Source organism: Bos mutus, chromosome 23 (genome assembly GCF_027580195.1).
Source record: "Bos mutus isolate GX-2022 chromosome 23, NWIPB_WYAK_1.1, whole genome shotgun sequence".
Taxonomy (NCBI): Eukaryota; Metazoa; Chordata; class Mammalia; order Artiodactyla; family Bovidae; genus Bos; species Bos mutus.
Window position 1 is genome coordinate 14,929,593 of NC_091639.1, and position 18,635 is coordinate 14,948,227.

The 18,635-nt window shown below is 40.9% G+C and overlaps 1 protein-coding gene across 3 annotated transcripts in view; it reads left to right on the forward strand.

Annotated features, from left to right (window-relative positions):
* E2F3 (E2F transcription factor 3) overlaps window positions 1–11,282 on the forward strand; it is an 84,565-nt gene extending 73,283 nt beyond the window's left edge. For all 3 annotated transcript variants that reach the window (XM_070360754.1, XM_070360756.1, XM_070360755.1), the window contains exons 4-7: window positions 634–792; window positions 4,118–4,232; window positions 6,212–6,347; window positions 7,694–11,282. In XM_070360754.1, the coding sequence (XP_070216855.1) occupies window positions 634–792; window positions 4,118–4,232; window positions 6,212–6,347; window positions 7,694–7,956 (673 nt within the window). In that variant the 3' untranslated portion in view covers window positions 7,957–11,282. The remainder of the gene's footprint in view (window positions 1–633; window positions 793–4,117; window positions 4,233–6,211; window positions 6,348–7,693) is intronic.
* The last annotated feature ends 7,353 nt before the right edge of the window (window positions 11,283–18,635 follow it).

The following is an 18,635-nucleotide window of genomic DNA, read 5'->3' on the forward strand; positions in this document are numbered from 1 at the left end:
TTGGAATTTTGTGACGATTCAGTAACCCACTTTAGCCAGTAGTTGAGACAGACCTGTTGGGGATTGGTCTTTGTTCTTGCTTCCAGCACATCTGTGTTTCCTTAACCTCCTTTTCCTTCTTAGTTGTTGGTATAAGACGCTCAGAAATTACCTAGGTTTTTCATGCTTTTTTGGGGTGATGTTTGGTTGAATTTTTGAACCATTCCGTCTTTTCCTTCCAGTCTTTCTACCTTGCTGTTTCTTTCCTTCCCCCCCCACACCGCCCCACCCCCGCCATTTCTTTTTCCCCGCTGGGAGGCACGTGGCAGGAAGAAGAGCCGCCTCCTTCTGCCCTTTGAATTTGAGTCTTCTAAAGAAACAGGCCTCCTATGGAGGAAAGAAACCTGAAAATAGCAGTGTTTCTTCACTTAATTTCTATGGTGTGAAAAGTGAAGGACTGTATGTATAAAAAAAAAATGTATAAACGTTCTAATTTTAACACTTGGCTAACAAGCAGTGTGACCTCCTGCATAAAGAGGGGACGTTTACCCGAAGGACCATTTCTCCCAGCCCTCCCTTTCACTGCCCCACCCCTACCCCCCGACCCTTTTGGCCTGTTGAACAGCCAGGCAGAGTCTGTGTTTGGATTTCCAGGGGCTGCAGTCTGTCTGAGGACGGGGGCATGCTGGCCCAGTGTCAAGGCCTGTCAAAAGAAGTGACCGAGCTCAGTCAGGAAGAGAAGAAATTAGATGAACTGATCCAAAGCTGCACCCTGGACCTCAAACTGTTAACCGAGGATTCAGAGAATCAAAGATATCCTTTGTGCCACCTGTTCAGTGGGGGTCAGTGCTTTCTAGACTATTTCCAGAGTTGACCATCTGACTTTTATGTGCAAGGTAGAATTTTACCCAAGTTTCATACAAGTAAGTGGTGGGGGGAGGGGCAGTGCGGGGGGCATGTGTATGTGTATTCATTATTTATGGAATGATAGTTATTAGACTGCATCCTATCATCTCTCTTCTGATAACCAGATGGGAACTATTTTTTAAAGCATTTTATTCACATGTGGTTGGGACATACGGGTACATTCATAGCATAGGACAACACTATTAATGAGATCCATAAGGTGTCAGTATTCATATTAATGATAACATTAAGCAGATTCATCTTAGCCTTCCTGGATTTTGGATGGGTGTTAGCTGTCATTGTTGTGGTTCTCATATTCTATTTTCATTTCATCAGATATTGGAAGCAGTTGGAATTTATTGACTCTGTGTGACTGAACTATAGTTGAAGGAGTTGAGTGAGTGTAAGAAGAATTGTTCTATAATTTTTAAAGCACATTATGGTGGCTCAGCGGTAAAGAATCTGCCTGCCAATGCAGGAGAGGCGGGTCAGATTCCTGGGTGGGGAAGGTCCCCTGGAGAAAGAAATGGCAACCCACTCTAGTCTTCTTGCCTGGAGAATGCTATGGACAGATGAGCCTTGTGGGCTGCAGTCCATGGGGTCACAGAGTCAGACATGGCTGATCGACTAAACAACAACAACACCGGTGCTGAATCACAGCACTGAAAACTGATTGCAGAAGCACCCTAAAGCTTAAGAAATCTCAGTTTATCCATTCTTCTAGTCATTGGAAGTAAAAGTATTAAAAAGCCAACTCTTGTTCTTAACTGGCTGGCAGTCTGTTGACTACCTGAAGGAAACTTACTGGTCATCACTTCACGTCAGACCATAGTGGAGGGCGATTACTTCATTGTGTTGACAAGAAGGTTTTGCAATCTTCTCAGTTATTAGTAGAAAACAAAACCAGTATTTTAAATAATCTTGTTTCTAATTTTAGCTCCACGTTTATCTTTGTTAGACAAAAAATAAAATGTGACCTGCCCAGTTTCTTGTAGTGTCTCATCTAAAGTAACCTTTTGCTAAAAGTTATGGAGACATTTGTTTTCCAATTCAAGCAGTTTTCTCAATTGTTCATTTCCTGTTGGCCAAAGGATTAACCTTGTCAGCTGATGGTTAGTGAGCTGGAGAAGAGGTGTGATGATTTGACGCCCACCACCCACCGCCTCGTTGGCCAGGGTGGTTTTACAGGGGAAGAAAGAAGAATAGCCGTAGCTGGGCTGTTTCCTACTTTGTGTAGTCGGGAACCCCTTAGAGGAGGAGATGCGGTTTTTACACACGATTGGCAACTTGTAGCCTTATCACCTACATTCGCTTTCTCTGGAGCCTTTTCTGCAGAAGTGAAAGCTTCCTTCCAGGGGGCTGCTATCCCAAGAAACAAATTCAGGAGGGAGCCACAGTGGAAGCACTTGCAAGTTTGTAAGATTAGAGAATATGTTTGCACAATTTATTTCAATTTGCCATCCAGTTCCGAATGTGGTACAGCTTGTTCACAAATGTGTTGAAATTTTCCTTCCTGCAGCATGTTGGGTAATTGTAGATGAGCTTTTGTTTTAATAAGTTGTCAGATAGCTTTCTGACAGTGGGCTATGGGGCAAGTACCTAGTTATCAGTTTCCCCACTGTTCTCAGTAAAAATTCACAACTGTCAAGTCTTCCATAAAGATAGCAATTGGCTTCCTTGATGAGACAGATGATGACCTAAAACCTAGAATCCTGCATGAGCTGTTCTGTCAAGCTCAACAGTAAATTAGCTGTTGTCTAAACTACTGAGACTTAACATGATAGTCTGTGAGATGCTGGATGCTCAGTCACTTCAGTCGTGTCCCAACTCTTTGTGACCCCATGGACTGTAGCCCACCAGGCTCCTCTGTTTATGTGATTCTCCAGGCAAGAAGCCTGGAGTGGGTTGCCATTTCCTACTCCAATAGTCTGTGAGAGATGCCCCTAAATGTGCATGCAGGGACTTCCCTGGGCTCCAGTGTTTAAGAGTCTGTACTTCCACTGCAGGGGGCAGGTTTGATCGCTGGTCAGAGAATTAAGAGCCCACATTCCACTCAGTGCAGCCAAAAAAAATATTTTTAATGTGCATGCAGATTATGGGTGAAGGAGTTTTTTTTCTGGACAGTAGGTTCATAGCTTCCTTTAATTTCTAATAAAAAGCTACTAATCTAAGGGACATCATTTCCTCTAGGCTAAGACCTATGACTGTATCGAACATATTAGATCACAGACTCCTTTCACTATGTTATCTTCGGAAATGCCTTCATTGGCTTGTGATTTGCTATTTCATCTTAGGCATTTTTTGGTACGTTAATATAAAAAAGCAACTGGCTAAAGCCATTGTAGATTAATTATGTTATTCCATGTCCCTTATAAAAGAAAGCTATGTGAGCTCTTCTCTAGTAGCACCAAGTCAAAGCCTGTCTCTCTAAGCAAGCTTGCACAAATACTTTTATCATATAATAAATACCATATTCTTTCATAATATCCTCTTAGGTTTGACTCTCAGGGTACTTTAAAGAATTGTTCAGTGCCCAGAAGTAGCTACCGAGAGTACTGAATATGATTTTATTCTCTTTTCCTCAATCATTTGGTTTGCAGAGCATCTGGAAGCTGCTTTCCTCCTTGTGAGCACCGAAATATTGTAGTTAATAGTATTATAGAAAGGACAGTTTTCCTAACAGAGAAATAATGACACTCTTATCAGCAAGCAGTCTATAACACAACCAGCCCAGGTGCACTTAAGAAAACAAGCTGTCTGCCTGAGTGGGACTTGGAGTTCTTCCACGGATAAATGTAGTTGCTACTCATTCATTCATTTTGGGTGGCTGCTGACACTTTATAATAGTAGAGTAGCAGATATAAGTTACTGCAATTTCAACAAAATTATGGCTAATAGAGCTCAAATTTTTTCTGTAAATTGGGATTCTGCGGTCATTCAACTTGAATGACAGAACACTCAGAATCTGGTTTGAAAAGCCCTGACCAAACTGAGTTTAAGTTTTCTTTTGAGAGTTTAACTATTCTGTTTGTTTTTATGTTAATATCTTAAGTAGCCGTGGACTTTTTAGAAATGGGCAGGAAAAAAGCTATATATTTGATTTGTTGTTTGGAAGATCTAGAAGGAGATAAGACATAAAATACTTAAAATTTTTTCCATGCATCTATTTGGTTCTGTTCATAGTGGTTACATCTGAGACAATTAGTTGGAAGAGTTCCTTAACACTCATTACGTTAGCTTATGTTACATATCAAGATATTCGAAAAATTAGTGGCCTTAAAGACCAAACTGTTATAGTTGTGAAAGCCCCTCCAGAAACAAGACTTGAAGTGCCTGACCCAATAGAGGTAAGGAGATAACATCTCTGTTCACCTGCAGAGATCTTTTTGGAGTGCCCGGTGTTTTTTGGTTTTCTCCTTATAAACTCTATTTTGTATTGGAGCATAGCTGATTATGTCATGATAGTTTCAGGTGAACAGTGAAGGGACTCAGCCATATATAGACAGGTATCCGTCCTCCCCCAGACTCCCCTCCCATCCAGGCTGCCATGTAACACTGAGCAGAGTTTCGTGTGCTATATGGTAGGTCCTTGTTGGTTATCCATTTTAAATATAGCAGTGTGTACCTGACCATTCCAAACTCCCAGCTGTCCCCCCACCCCCACAACCATAAGTTCATTTTCTAAGTCTGTGAGTCTGTGTCTTGTAAGTTGTACCATTTCCTTTTAGATTCCCCATATATGGGATGTCATACGATATTTTCCTTCTCTAGCTGACTTAGTTCCCTCAGTGTGACGCTCTCGGGGTCCTTTTAGATTCCCCATGTATGGGATGTCATACGATATTTTCCTTCTCTAGCTGACTTAGTTCCCTCAGTATGACGCTCTCGGGGTCCTTTTAGATTCCCCATGTATGGGATGTCATACGATATTTTCCTTCTCTAGCTGACTTAGTTCCCTCAGTATGACGCTCTCGGGGTCCTTTTAGATTCCCCATGTATGGGATGTCATACGATATTTTCCTTCTCTAGCTGACTTAGTTCCCTCAGTGTGACGCTCTCGGGGTCCATCCGTGTCGCTGCAAATTGGAATGCCTAGTGTTTAAAGAATCATTGAAGTCAGTTAAAATCCATATTTTCCTGAAAGCTTGAGAGTTCTTCCCCATCTGTTTTACTTAATCCTAACCTTAAAAATGTATGAACAGTTTGCTATGTATTGAATGTCCATAAAGTCTAATTTTAACATACCAGGGCATTCAACTCAAAGTGGTTGATAGTTTACAAAGTGGTATATGGGGCCCTGTCCCTCTTGTGGTTTACTCTTTTTCATAATTTGTTATCTAGTGGTTCTGATTGATGTGAACCAGTGGGGACTTTTATGTTGATTACCCTGGATATGGTCCCCACCATGAATAAAGATATAGATGTTTTAAAGTAGCTCCCTACCTTGTCTTAGCACATTTAAAGAATTTATTCATTTATAACACATTAACATTTATAAAATCAAATGAGACTTTGGGTTTGCTGATAGATGAGAATATTATAAGGAGCATATTTTTGTGATTGTTTTCAAATATACTTTGATAATATAAGCTTAGACTATAAGATAAAGAAATGTAGTAAAAGAATGCACACAAAATAAAAAGAATGAAATTTACAAACTCCCATCTAGTGTAGAGTTCTCATCTTAAATGATCATAATAGGTTTATGACCTAGATGAAGAATTTTAAATATTAGTGTGCTGTATTCTTTTATTAAACTCAGTTCCTAGCACTTAAGACTACTTGCTATTCATGCAGTGGCGATTAAAGTTCAGTATAAACAAACCCTACTCTTCAGGAATGAGTAACATAGAAATATGGTATTTGGAACATTTAAAAGACCTTTTAATAGTTTGCATAAAAGAAATAATTTTTTTTAAAAGATTCACCTCCTCTTGGCAGGGATCAGCAAAGTTTTTCTTTATAAAGAGCCAGACAGTAAATATTGTTGTCTGTGTGAGCCCTGTAGTCTGTTGGGACTACTCAACTGCACAGTCCTACCGTTATAGCATTAAAAAAGAAGAAGAAGAAGAAGCCAGAGGCAACATATAAGCAATGAGAATAGGTATAACTTTTCCCAATAAAACTTTATTTACAAAGCCAGTTGGTGGACAGGATTTCCCTTCGGGCTGTAGTTTGCTGACCCCTGCTCTAGAGGTTGACAGTCATTGACTGAGATAGACTACCAGTGGAGAAGCAAAAGCAACAATGAAAATTACCCTTTCCATTTTTCCATGAAAATTACAAAACAGCTTCCAGTTTGAACTTTTCTCACTTCTATTCATAGAGCCTACAAATACATTTGGCAAGTACCCAAGGACCCATTGAGGTTTATTTGTGTCCAGAAGAGACTGAAACACACAGTCCAATGAAAACAAACAACCAAGACCACAATGGGAATATCCCTAAACCCACTTCCAAAGGTAAAAATTCCACTTTTGTCATTTGGAAACTATGTTAAAAATGAAGGTAACTAGAAGGATCCTGTATCAGAATCACAAGTCTTGGCAAGAAACAAAAATTTCTATCATTAATGTTACATTAAAAAAAATTCCGAATAGTTTTCAGAAGAAAATAATGATCTTGGGCAAATGGCTCCTCCACCCACTTAATGGAGTCCCCTCAGGCTTTTGCTATTGGCAGAAACTGTTTCTTTGCAGTGTTTTGGAAAACCAGCAAAAGTGAAGAGTGGAGGTGTGATAGCTGTCCAGCTGAATCACCAGCTATACTTGGCCACATACCTCTGAGTGATATCACTGATCATTGGAGAGGGAACTGAAAAAAAGTTGGGAGAAGGAAGCCTTTTGCCCAAGAAGTTTTATCTTAATTTTTCCCCCCAGTGTGATGGGGAGAGAATAAGGGAAAAGAAGAAAAAATAAATCTAATTCCTCCCTTCATTGTCTCCACAGCAAAGGAAGCTCTTTGTAGTCTTTTTGTTGTCTCAGATTGGAGATATGTACTTAATTTTTTCTCCCTCCCAAGATAGCAGCAAGAAGTGATTTAAGTATTCAGATCTGACTTAATATTGAGAGGAAAAAAAAAAGGCACCTCAAATGATAAAACCAAAGACCACTTTTTTCCCCCACCCTAGAACTTCAAAGTAGATGTGTCCTTTTATTTGTATTTTTAGAATTATCTTTAATAAGCTAGTTGTTCAAAAAAAGACTAAAATCAGTGACCTCTACTGGGGAGCCAACTTTTCAGTCTGCATGTTTTGTTTTGCTTTTCCTAAAGGATGACTAACTGGTATTAGAAACTTGTTTTTGAACTTGTTAGTCTCTAATCTTTGAAGCTACCTGTATTCTTGTTTGCTAACAGTTGATATTTTAAAAGATGAGCGAGTAGACAAGAACAAGAAAAGGCTGACCAGAGTCCCTACTCAACAATGCACGTTAGTATAAAAGCTGATCTATACCATAATGGCAGGTTTCCCCAGTGGCTCAGTGGTAAAGAATCTGCCTGCCAATACAGGAGACGTGGGTTCCATCCCTGGGTTGTGAAGTTCCCCTGGAGAAGGAAGTGGCAACCCACTCCAGTATTCTTGCCTGAGAAATCCCATGGACAGAGGAGCCTGGCAGGCCACAGTCCATGGAGACACAAGAGTCGAACATGACTTATAGACTAAACAACAACAGTGTCGTAATGTCATCTAATTGTCCTTAGCAAAAGAATGCATGCTTCTATGACAGCACCGTGTATATGCTTCCTCCAGATTAGATTTTTACCTGACTCATTTTCTTGTCTCCACCACCTTTTTCTTTCTTCTCAGACTTGGCTTCAACCAACTCAGGACATAGTGATTGCTCGATTTCTATGGCAAACCTTTCTCCTCTGGCCTCCCCGGCCAACCTTTTACAGCAGACTGAGGACCAAATTCCTTCCAACCTAGAAGGACCATTTGTGAACTTACTGCCTCCCCTGCTCCAAGAAGACTATCTCCTAAGCCTCGGGGAGGAAGAAGGCATCAGCGATCTCTTTGATGCTTACGATTTGGAAAAGCTCCCGCTGGTGGAAGACTTTATGTGTAGTTGATTATGCTTCGTGTGAACTCCCCTTATAAACCAATATTTTTTTATTATGGAACCAGAACATGTGTCATGCAGTGTTGTCCCTTCCGCCCTTCTTCCTCCAAGATAGTATCATGAAGTAAACTACAGACTTCAGAACAAAGCTGACATTTTAATGAATTTAAAAAAACAAAACTATCAACGCACAGTTGCAGGCTCCCTTGGGAAAGCCCTGCCTTGCCCCAGGCTCCAAAATCTCCTGGATGAGTCAGCAAGTGAGAAAATGTGCAATCAGGTGTCTCTCACCCGTCCTCTTCCTCCCTCCCTCCCTCCTGGATTGGCTTGCTGTGCCTGACGGATGGGCTGTAGAATGGGGTCTGGCCACCTGGCCCACTCGAAAACAGCAATCTTCCTTAATAGCATTTCAAGCCGTGCCTTCTTCGCAGAATGCATGTCTTTGGGGTCTGCTAATTTGGGATGGAAACTGCAGGAACTGTAAACTTGAAGTCATGCAAAAGTATGAAATGAATTTCTTCAGCTCTTCTTAGGAATATTTAAATTACTGTCATAATTCAGTTTAAGCTATGGACCGCATGTCCCACTCGGAGGCCAAGAGATCTTCCACAGCCTTTCAGATGAAGAAACTGTTCTCCAATACTCATCGCAGATACAGAAGAACAGTCGAGTTCTGCCCCTCTAAGCTGTTGTGGATTTTCCTGTCTCCATAAACCACTCCCACTCTCTTGCCCCCAACGTATTTGTAAGTTTGAAGTTTATAGCAAATGCCTACTTAGGAGTTCTTTGTGGATTGTTTTTTTTTTCTTTTTCTTTTTTTTAGCTGCCATTTAAGCATTCCTGTGGCACCCATCAACCATTTCAATTTAATTGTTTACTTTGAAGCGGTTTTTGCTAATTCAAATTATTTTAAGCAGAGGTAGAGAACCTCTACTGATCAGAGCATGTGTGATCTAAGGCTTAATAGCCTCGGCGAGAAGCTTTGCCCCATCTCGCTTCCTTCCCCAGGAGGGGGTGCTCGGAGCGAGTGGAGCTCACTGACGGGGGTGGCCCATTGGAGAGAACCAGGTCAGACCCCCAAGAAGCAGCAGGTATGGATGGATCCCTCCGTCCCTTGGGCTTCCCAGGCCCCCTGTGACCGGGGAAAGGGCTCTTACACTGCACTCAGGGAGACCACTTCTCAGGATGGGGTCGGATGGAGAGGCCTCTGGGGAGAAGGACATCCCCCGTCGTGAGTAGCATGCTATCAGTGGCACTTCGCTTCAGCCGTTGAGAGCAGGGAGCTCCCACTGTGTCTGGGGCTACAGGAGTCCTGGCCAGAACCCCCGTTCCCCCTTCCACTGTGAAGGAGCAGGTTGGACCAAGGAAAGCTGGGGCTATAGAAAAAAGGCAGGGCAGGATGCCAGGACATCTCCCACTTAACTCTTCAGGAATGGTGTCCCAAGTCGGAGGCTTCCTGACAGTGGCAAAATCCTACCAGTTGAGTCCAAGAATGGCTTTCCCATTGGCCAGGGGGTAGATGGCCATCTCCCACTGGGAATGTGGCAGAGTACCTCACATCCATTCCTTGGATGCTAATGACTGTGGGAATGAGGGAGTCATCTAATAAATAAAACCTCAACACCAAGAATGGTTGAGTTGAATTGCTGTTCTGCCCGACACAGTGGGAGGCACATGGTAGGCACTCTATTCAACAGGATGGGAAAAAAGAAATACTGGGTTGGCCAAAAAGTTCATTTGGGCTTTTCCATACCATCTTATGGAATATTCCTTACTTATATCCCTTAGGAAAAGTACAAAACCTACGAAAGCCCCAGCCGATTTACTCTAGGTAGATTTCCACAATATGCAAAGTGGTGGTGGGGTCAACACAAATGACACCAGCACTTTAAACTATTTGTGTAGGTATGCATGGGTGTATGTTTGAGAAGAAAAACAAAGGTGCAGTTTATCCTCCTTTTTCTTCGGCCTCCATCCCCGCCCTCCTCCCCTGGACACACACTGGACCTGGTCCGAGATGAAGCATTGGGTGGGGGAGGGAGGGGGAGCTTTGTGTCAAGTGCCTACTGGAAATGCACTGTGGGGTTTTTTTCCTCTATGGGAAACCATTTATGCCAAGCTTTTCCCTATTTCCCATATTTATCTCATCTGGTTAGCTGCCTCTGCTTCCAGCTTTGTGTAATTCTCTTTGCCAACTGCACAAAGCTGATTTTTTTCCAAAGTCTAAAGACTGAGCTCACCTGGCTATGTGGTTGTGTGTTTGGTTGAATTTCTTGTTAAACCTTTTCGTAACGTGATGCCGTATTTATTGTTTTAAAAAACGAAAAGAATCCTAATAAGTCTTAAAAGTTCCTTCATGCATAAGGCTTTCCCAGTTAATGGGCTTAACTGGTGTACAGTAAGTAGACGTCCATACTGTATTCTGTTTGCATTAGTCATTTTCTTTTTGACATAAGTTTCTGGCACACGAAGTGGGTTAGTACTACAGTATTTGTGTTACTTTAAGTACTGAGTATGCAGGTTTCCTGGTACCATTGAGTTGCTGCTATTAAAGCTCACACATGAAATGGCTAAAAGTTACAAGTGTGCGAATTATGACTGCGTGAGCCTTAGAGAGTAAATTGTATAAAGAGCAACACATGAGCTGTCAAACAGTGTTAGGTGTGTGTTTATATGTACAGATTTGTGCGTAGTAATCATTTTATTTAAGTTGATACTCAGTCTCCTCATATTTTCATTATCTAGCAATTTTGTACAAAATAGCAATTAATTTGTAAACACTGCCAGAATATTTTCTAGCTGGTTTGTAATTTTTTAAGAGTGTTATTTTTTTTTTTTCTTGTTGTTGTTCTTGTTGTTGTGGTGGTTCTTGTGTTCATTTTTGTTGTAAGTGTAGATCTGTAAATACAATTGCAGTATTTAAAGCTTTAGCTTTCAGGAAAAAGAAAGTAAGAACTCAGTGTGTGCATGACAACTCGTGTGTACGAAATGAGGGATTTGAAGGAAGATGCCTTGCAGAGTGAGTTGGGTGGCAACTGTCCGATTGTGGGAATTTCTTTTCCTGTGGGGTACGAGATTTTGTCAAAAGGAAGTATTTCTCCCAGAATTGGGAGTATGCAAACTACTAATCAGTTTAGCTTTGTGTTGTATGCTAGTTTAAAAAAGAAAATATGTAATATAATGTAAAAAAAAAAAAAAAGCTTTTATGATGGATTTTGTAAATAGATTTGTTACAGGGTAACCTGTTCTCTAGCTGTGATCTTACCACTTCAAATGGGTGTAATTTGAATAAATTTTGTATGGTAATGGATCAATAAAATGATTTTTTTTTTAAGAGTTCAGCCTTGTGAATGGTTTCTTACTATTGTCTTATGCTCTTACATTATATTTATAAAGACATGCTTAAGTTAAGGGGAAAGTTTGAATAAAAACTCAAAACATCATATGCTTTACTGTTCTGGGAATCTGGGGAGCATTAAGCAAAAGGCTTTTTGACCACTTGTGAGTGTTTGCCACTTTAGGAAGCAAAAGAACTTGCCATGTCTCTGATCACCTGCAGAAGCCACCCGTGGAAGAAGGATTTGTACACCGAGAAAACACCAAGTCAAGTTTTCTTCCTCATAAGGAGCTTGAAGCAAGTAGATTATTTCTCAATACAGGTAATTGCCTCCCTTGTTCTAGATTCACTCCATGTTCTTTAAGTGAAGTAGTTGTTCATTTATTCATTCAGTCACTCTGAATGAGCATGAAGTGATTACTATATGCTGGATATGGTTGTAAGTGCTGGAGTCCAAATAGAAAAAGACAAAGATCCTTATCAGCATGAAGAAGCTTACAGTCTAGTAGGGAAAGAAATAAGTTTTAATTAGAATTAAATTCTGAGGACAGGCTCTTAAATGATTTTTTCTTCTGAAGCCATATTTGGAAGACTTAAGGATAGATGCTTTGAGGCAAAAATGGAAATGAAGGGAAGATAAAAGCCTTGCTATTGGAGAGCTGTACAAGGAGGAGAGATTCTGATCCAGAGAGCTTTAGGGGCCTATGCATCTGGATGCAGGAAGGTTTGCAGAAGACTGCCTGGGTGGGTACAACTCAAACCTGAATAGCCAATGGATTCATCTAGGATCCAGGAAGCTGGGGAGCACCTGAATCCAATCTAGACTACAATCCAGATATCATGAAAGAAAATGGAAAGATTAAATGGTAGGTCATGCCTTGGGATACGGATGAGAATCCCTGCCCTGCCTACTTAGAATTAATCACCCAGGAGTCAGTCAGAAGTTAACAGAAATACCATTAACAGCAGGAAGTTGCAGTGATCCACAGAATGCAAAGAGCAAGCTTTCTGTTGTGCCCTTAAATCTGGGACTTAAAGACTGAAAGACAAATAGAACAATTTCTTAAAATACTCTGGAATGTTTATAACACTAGGAATTAGTATTATACTTTGTTGTGCAAAGAGTACTATCAAAAAGTTCTGGAATTCCTTATGCCGGGGTGTCTGAAAAGTGTTGTGGGAAACAGAAGGGACAAAGTCCCATGTTATCACGTGCCTTAGAAACAAAACTGGAAATTCTGGCATGTTGGGCTTCTGTTGGGCTGTTGTAGGACTTGAGTATATACAACAGAAAAGACAGAGTTCGTTCTAGGGAAAACAGAGGATGTGTGTGTTTTCTCTTTCCTGCATCAATTTCAGTAGCTGCCTGCACACATCAGGAATACAGAAACAAGGGAATCAGAATCATGTTTTAATTTAAGCAGGAAATTCAGATAAAGAAACCAAAAACATTCATTAAGGCCTACTTTTTCAACTTGAACAAAACCATGTCAACTGATAATGACCAGAGAGTCACAGGATTTGAGTTGGAAAGCAACCTGATCCTGAACAAGGAGCTGGTTTCATCATGTGACAATTCAGCCATCATTTTTTTTTCACCAAGAAAACCATCTCCAGAATCCTAATCCAGTGCTCTTCCTGCAATATTTTAAGGTCTCCTAGTTCCTCCTCCTCAGACACATATATCAGAAACTGGCCTCTTCTCAGTTTTACTCTTGGAACCACAGCCTGGCTGACGTGGTTAATTCATCCTTCTGAGTTAACTTCACCTGGAAGCTCTGTGACCATCCTGTCCACGGGCACTGATTTCTTGTACTCTTCCCCATCATATTTGATGAATGCGATCACTGTCTTCTGTGCCTCTGTGCACAGTTACAAACTGAGAGAGATGGAAACCATTGGAAGTCTAAGTTGAAGGACTCCTCAGTGGTTCTTTTGTCCTCAGTCTTTGATAAAAATGGATTTGCTGTATTTAAACAGAGGAAGAATTGAATCCACAACAGCTTCTAAATAGGATGTTCCATTTCCCCCTTGAAAGACTCAAACTTCTCTTCCTGTACAGACTACTTTTCAGCTCCAGAAGCCTTTAAGACTTTTTTTCTGCATAATCAAATTCAGGAACAGTTGCCTCAGCTGAAACCTAAATTAAACTGTGTCTCAGCCTTGAACAGCCCTTAGCATTGTACAGGGCTTTACAGTTTACAATGGATTTTCATCTGCCTTATCTCTGCATATAAAGCCATTTGTAACTGATGGCATTAGCTGCAGAAGTAACTAATCAATCTACAGAACAGTATGTGGGCAGTGATATGAAGAAAGGATAAAAAGCACTTAGCTTTAAGCCATACTCTGGAGACCCAAGGAACAAGAAAGAACACTGTGATTCCACAGGAGAGATCTGAAATAAAGACATCAGTAAGTAAAAATTAAACCATGTCAACAAAGAGAGCATGTTTCAATGGGTTAGGTATGGGAAGAGAGGTTGTATGTGCTTAGAAATGGGAAGAAGCAGAACGAGACCCAAGATGCTTGAAAAGAGCCACAACCAAATCCTACCCTTGGCAAGAAACCAAAGTACAGCTGTTCTTTAGTCAAAGAGAAGGTACTATCACCATTGACTCAAAGTTTGGTTATCTATCAAAGGAATAAAGTGAGTACTAAAGACAGGGACAGGCATAGGGGTGCAACAATGAAAAGGAGACAATAGAAAGCATAGAAATGATTCCCTTACCTGGTCCTGAGAAGGAGCTAAACCAGCAACAGGGGGGCAAAGTTATTTCTAAGTGAAGAATAAAGAATTGGATAGGACTCCTGCTCTAGCAGTATGGCAGATTAAATGGCCAGGAAACCCTCCTGTTTCAGAAAAACAGAAAAAAAATTTTTTATTATACTGCTGAGATTACAAGAAATTCCCATGGGCCAGAAGAATAAAAAAGAACTGAACTAAAAAGAAAGGTTGAAGAGCATGTAAACAGTAAAGACAGATAAGCCTAAGGTTGGCTACCAGTTGCATTTCAAATACTGTTGCTGGCATTGAGAAAAATTGTCTCGGGCCAACAAAGAAAGCCTGAAGAACTAAACCTAAGATTCAGATTAAACCAGATAAACTGGAAGAAGGCTCTAGTGCTCCAGCTCAGAGTCATCTCTCTGGCTTTCAGCAGAGCAAACTCATCCATATTCTGGACAAGACCACATAGGACCACAGACTACCAAATAGAGTGTTAGTCACTCTGTTGTGTTCGATTCTTTGTGATCCTGTTAACTGTAGGCCCCCCAGTCTCCTCTTTCCATGGAATTCTCTAGGCAAGAATACTGGAGTGGGATGCCGTTCCCTTCTCCAGGGGATCTTCCCAACCCAGAAATTGAACCTGGGTCTCCTGCATTGCAGGCAGAGTCTTTACCATCTGAGCCGCCAGGGAAGCCCCTAATATAAGATCACAGTGAAAGGTCAACAAACACGAAACAAACCAGCATTGATAACAGAAGCAGAAAACATCAGATTTAGAGCTCAAAGAATTCAAATAATGGAATTACCAGATACAGTATATAAGATAAATATGTATGAAGTGTTTAAGAAGAAGTACTACAAAAACGAGTGACCAAGAAGAAATGATCAAAACTGCCCCCAGAGACTTGGAAAAGAATAAAATGTTAGGAATTAAAAATATAATTGTTGGAGAAAAGAAATGATGGCTAAACCAGCAGTTTAGATACAGCTAAAGAGACCGAAATGAATTGGTATGACGAAATTACCCAGAGTATAGCACAGAGAGAAAAGGAGATGGAAAATATAAATACATTTTGAGAGATCCAGATAATAAATATTTTAGGCATTGTGGGCCATAAGGTCTCTGTCAAAACTACTTAACTGTGTACCAAGAAAGCAGCCATAAACAGTCAGTAAATAAATGAGTAGCATGGCAGTGCTCCAATAAGAATTAGGGATGCTAAAATTTGATTTTCATGTATTTCTCACTTGTCATGAAATAATATTCTTCTTTTGACTTTTCTCAACCATTTTAAGAATGTAAAAACTGTTTTTAGCTCACAGGTTGTACAAAAAGAGGTGGTGGGTGGTTTCTGGTCCAACATGTAGAGTATGGAAGCTGTCACCCCTGTCCTCAAAACAAGAAAAAGACTGAACAATGTGCAAATCAATAACTGTCAGAGTGAATTACAAACTCGAGCAGGGCTCAGACCAAGGGGCACTTCCCAGGACTGCTGCTGCCAGTGCCCCCGCCCCCATGGTGAGCCACTGCGACCCACGTCTTCACAGGAAACCCTCCAACACTAGCAGATCTCCGCTATTTCCCAATTGACCAGAGCGTGTCACATAGGAGCACCTCCATAATTGACTGCTTTACCTAGTTTCTTTCTGCCCCCCATTTAACAATAAAAAACTGAGACTCCAAGAGCTTAGGTGATTTGCTCAAATTCACAGGGTTAATAAGTGGCAAACTGGGAATTTGAACCCAAGGATACTTGACGCCAATGTTTTTTCACTCTGCCACACCACCTCCAGAAGCAACTAGAACAGGTGGGCAAAATACATCCTTCTAGCCTTATCTGGAGATGCTGACACTACACGGGGGAGGTGCAGAGTTCTGCAACACAATTTTTTAACAAAAAGATAACTTCAGTATGAAGACCAAGCCCTTGCTGACCTCACTCACTTCAAGAATATTCTCACACATGTGTGCAACCCTTTGTGACACAGACACATATCACAACCTGTACCTCCCTGCTTCCTGGCCACACAGCTGGACTGCACTTCCCTGCCGCCCTTGCAGTGAGACACGGCATGTGGCTGCCTTCTACGCAATGGAATGAATGAAAGCACTGGCCATCACCTCTAAACCTGGCCTTTAAAACACCAAAAAAAAAAACAACAGACAGCCAACTATATGTTATTTATAAGACATCTACTTTAAATACAAAGACAGCTAAATTAAATGTAAAAGAATGGAGAAAGATATGCCATGAAAATACTAACCAAAGCCAAGTGGATTCACTGTATTAATTTCAGATAGAGCAACACTATTTGAATTAGTGCCCCCCAGAAGCAGACACTTAGGCATAAACCTAATAAAATATGTATGAGATCTACATGAGGAGAACTGTGAAGCTCTGATGAAAGAAGTCAAAGATCTATATAGATAGAAGGCTATTCTGTGTCCATGGATAAGACAAAAAATTGTAAAGGGATCAGTTGTCTCCAATTTGACCTACAGATTCAATCCCAAATTAAAATTTCAGCAAATTATTTTGTGGATATCAACAAAGAGATTCTAAATTTTATATGGAAAGAGAAAATTCCCAGCATAGCCAACCCAAAACTGGAGAACACAGTTGGAAGACTGATACTACCCAACTTGAAGAAATACTATAAAGCCATAGTGACTAAGTCAGTATGACACCGGTAAAAGAATAGACAAACTCATCTGTGAAACAGAAAAGAGAGTCGAGAAGTAGAACCAAAAAAATGTAGTCAAGTCATCACTGAGAAAGTAACAAAGGCAATTCAATGGATAAAGGACAGTCTTTTCAACAAATGGTGCTACAACAATTGGACATCTACATGCAAAAAAAAAAAAAATCTAGACACAGTTTTCACCCTTTTCACAAAGATTAACTCCAAATTAATTATAGGCCTAATGTATTGGAGAAGGCAATGGCACCCCACTCCAGTACTCTTGCCTGGAAAATTCCATGGACAGAGGAGCCTGGTGGGCTGCAGTCCATGGGGTCACTAAGAGTCAGACACGACTGAGCGACTTCACTTTCACTTTCATGCATTGGAGAAGGAAATGGCAACCCACTCCAGTATTCTTGCCTGGAGAATCCCAGGGACAGGAGAGCCTGGTGGGCTGCCGCCTATGGGGTCACACAGAGTTGGACATGACTGAAGCAACTTAGCAGCAGCAACAGCACAAATCCATAAAACACAAAACCATAAAACTTCTAGAAGATAGAATATAAGAAAATCTAGGTCCCCTTTGGCTTGGTTATGGCTTTGAGATACAACACCAAAAGCATGATTTGTGAAAACCGTTTTGATAAGTTGGCCAGTTTGATATGATAGTAATGGTCCTTTATTCTTAAAAGTAGGTAGTGAGTTCATAGGTAGTCATTTTATTATTAATCATCAACCTTACATTCACCCTGCACATAATACTTTGTAAAATAATTACACAATTTTTTTCTTAAATTTTGAGGTTGGGCCTGAAAATGTCAGAAGGATAAAGGCAACGGATTGGTATGTTCTGCGACAACCAACTGATCTTTACGGTGGTTTATTCACTAAGTCATGTCTGACTCTTTTGCGACCCCATGGGCTGTTGCCCGCCAGGCTTCTCTGTCCATGGGATTCTCCCGGCAAGAAGACTGGAGTGGGTTGCCATTTCCTTCTCCAGGGGATCTTCCCCACCCAGGGATCAAACCCTGGTCTCCTGCAATGCTGGCAGATTCTTTACCAGCTGAGCCACCTGGGAAGGGGGACAACTGCTCTTTAGAGTACCAAATATGATAGATTAATACCTGATATATTGCTAACCCACCATAGATTGAATTATCTTTTTTTTTTCTATGCTGCACACTACAATAAAGCCTTCTGATAGATAAAAATAGGGAATTGGGTAGAATTAAGAGAAAGGCAAAGCTTTACAATTCATTATTTTTTAAAGCCAAGAATTAAATCAGAAACAGAATGCTTGGGAGAGAAACAAGTAGACAGAAAAAATTAGTTTCACCTCAGCAGGACGATGGCATGCTCTGCCTAGCCCTTCTTTGAAGTGCTGATGTGTGCAGACAGAGTTCCACGAACTGCCCTCGATTAAAACTGCTTTTCCTCCAGGCCCCTTGTCCAGCTGGGTTCAGTTACCTTTTCAAAGGCCCCAGGCACAACCTGCTTGTGGACGGGTGCCAACAGGGTAGAGGTCGGTGAGAGCAGGAACCACCACTGATACTGAACTGTGTGCCTTGCCCCTTTTGTAGTAATTTCATGAAAATACTCAGCAAAAACTGGAATAAGAAAGGATTTTTTAAGCCATTCTTGCTGATTTATTCTCTCTTGCCTCTGTCTCACCTCCAAATTTCACAGCCCATATCATATCATCTTTGCCTTATCTTCTTTCTTCCTTCGGGCCTGTTCTTTGTCAGAAGATCACAACCAGTGTGAACTTGATTCAGGTGCCTACTGACCCAGCACTGACCTCCCAACCCTGAGCCCAAATGCCCCCTTACGACCCAGAGTTAGTATTTCGAGTCTTAGACCTTAACATTCCAATTCTGACTCTCACAGTATGCACTAATAAAAGAGCAGAGACAATCAAACAGTATTGCATTGACTGTCC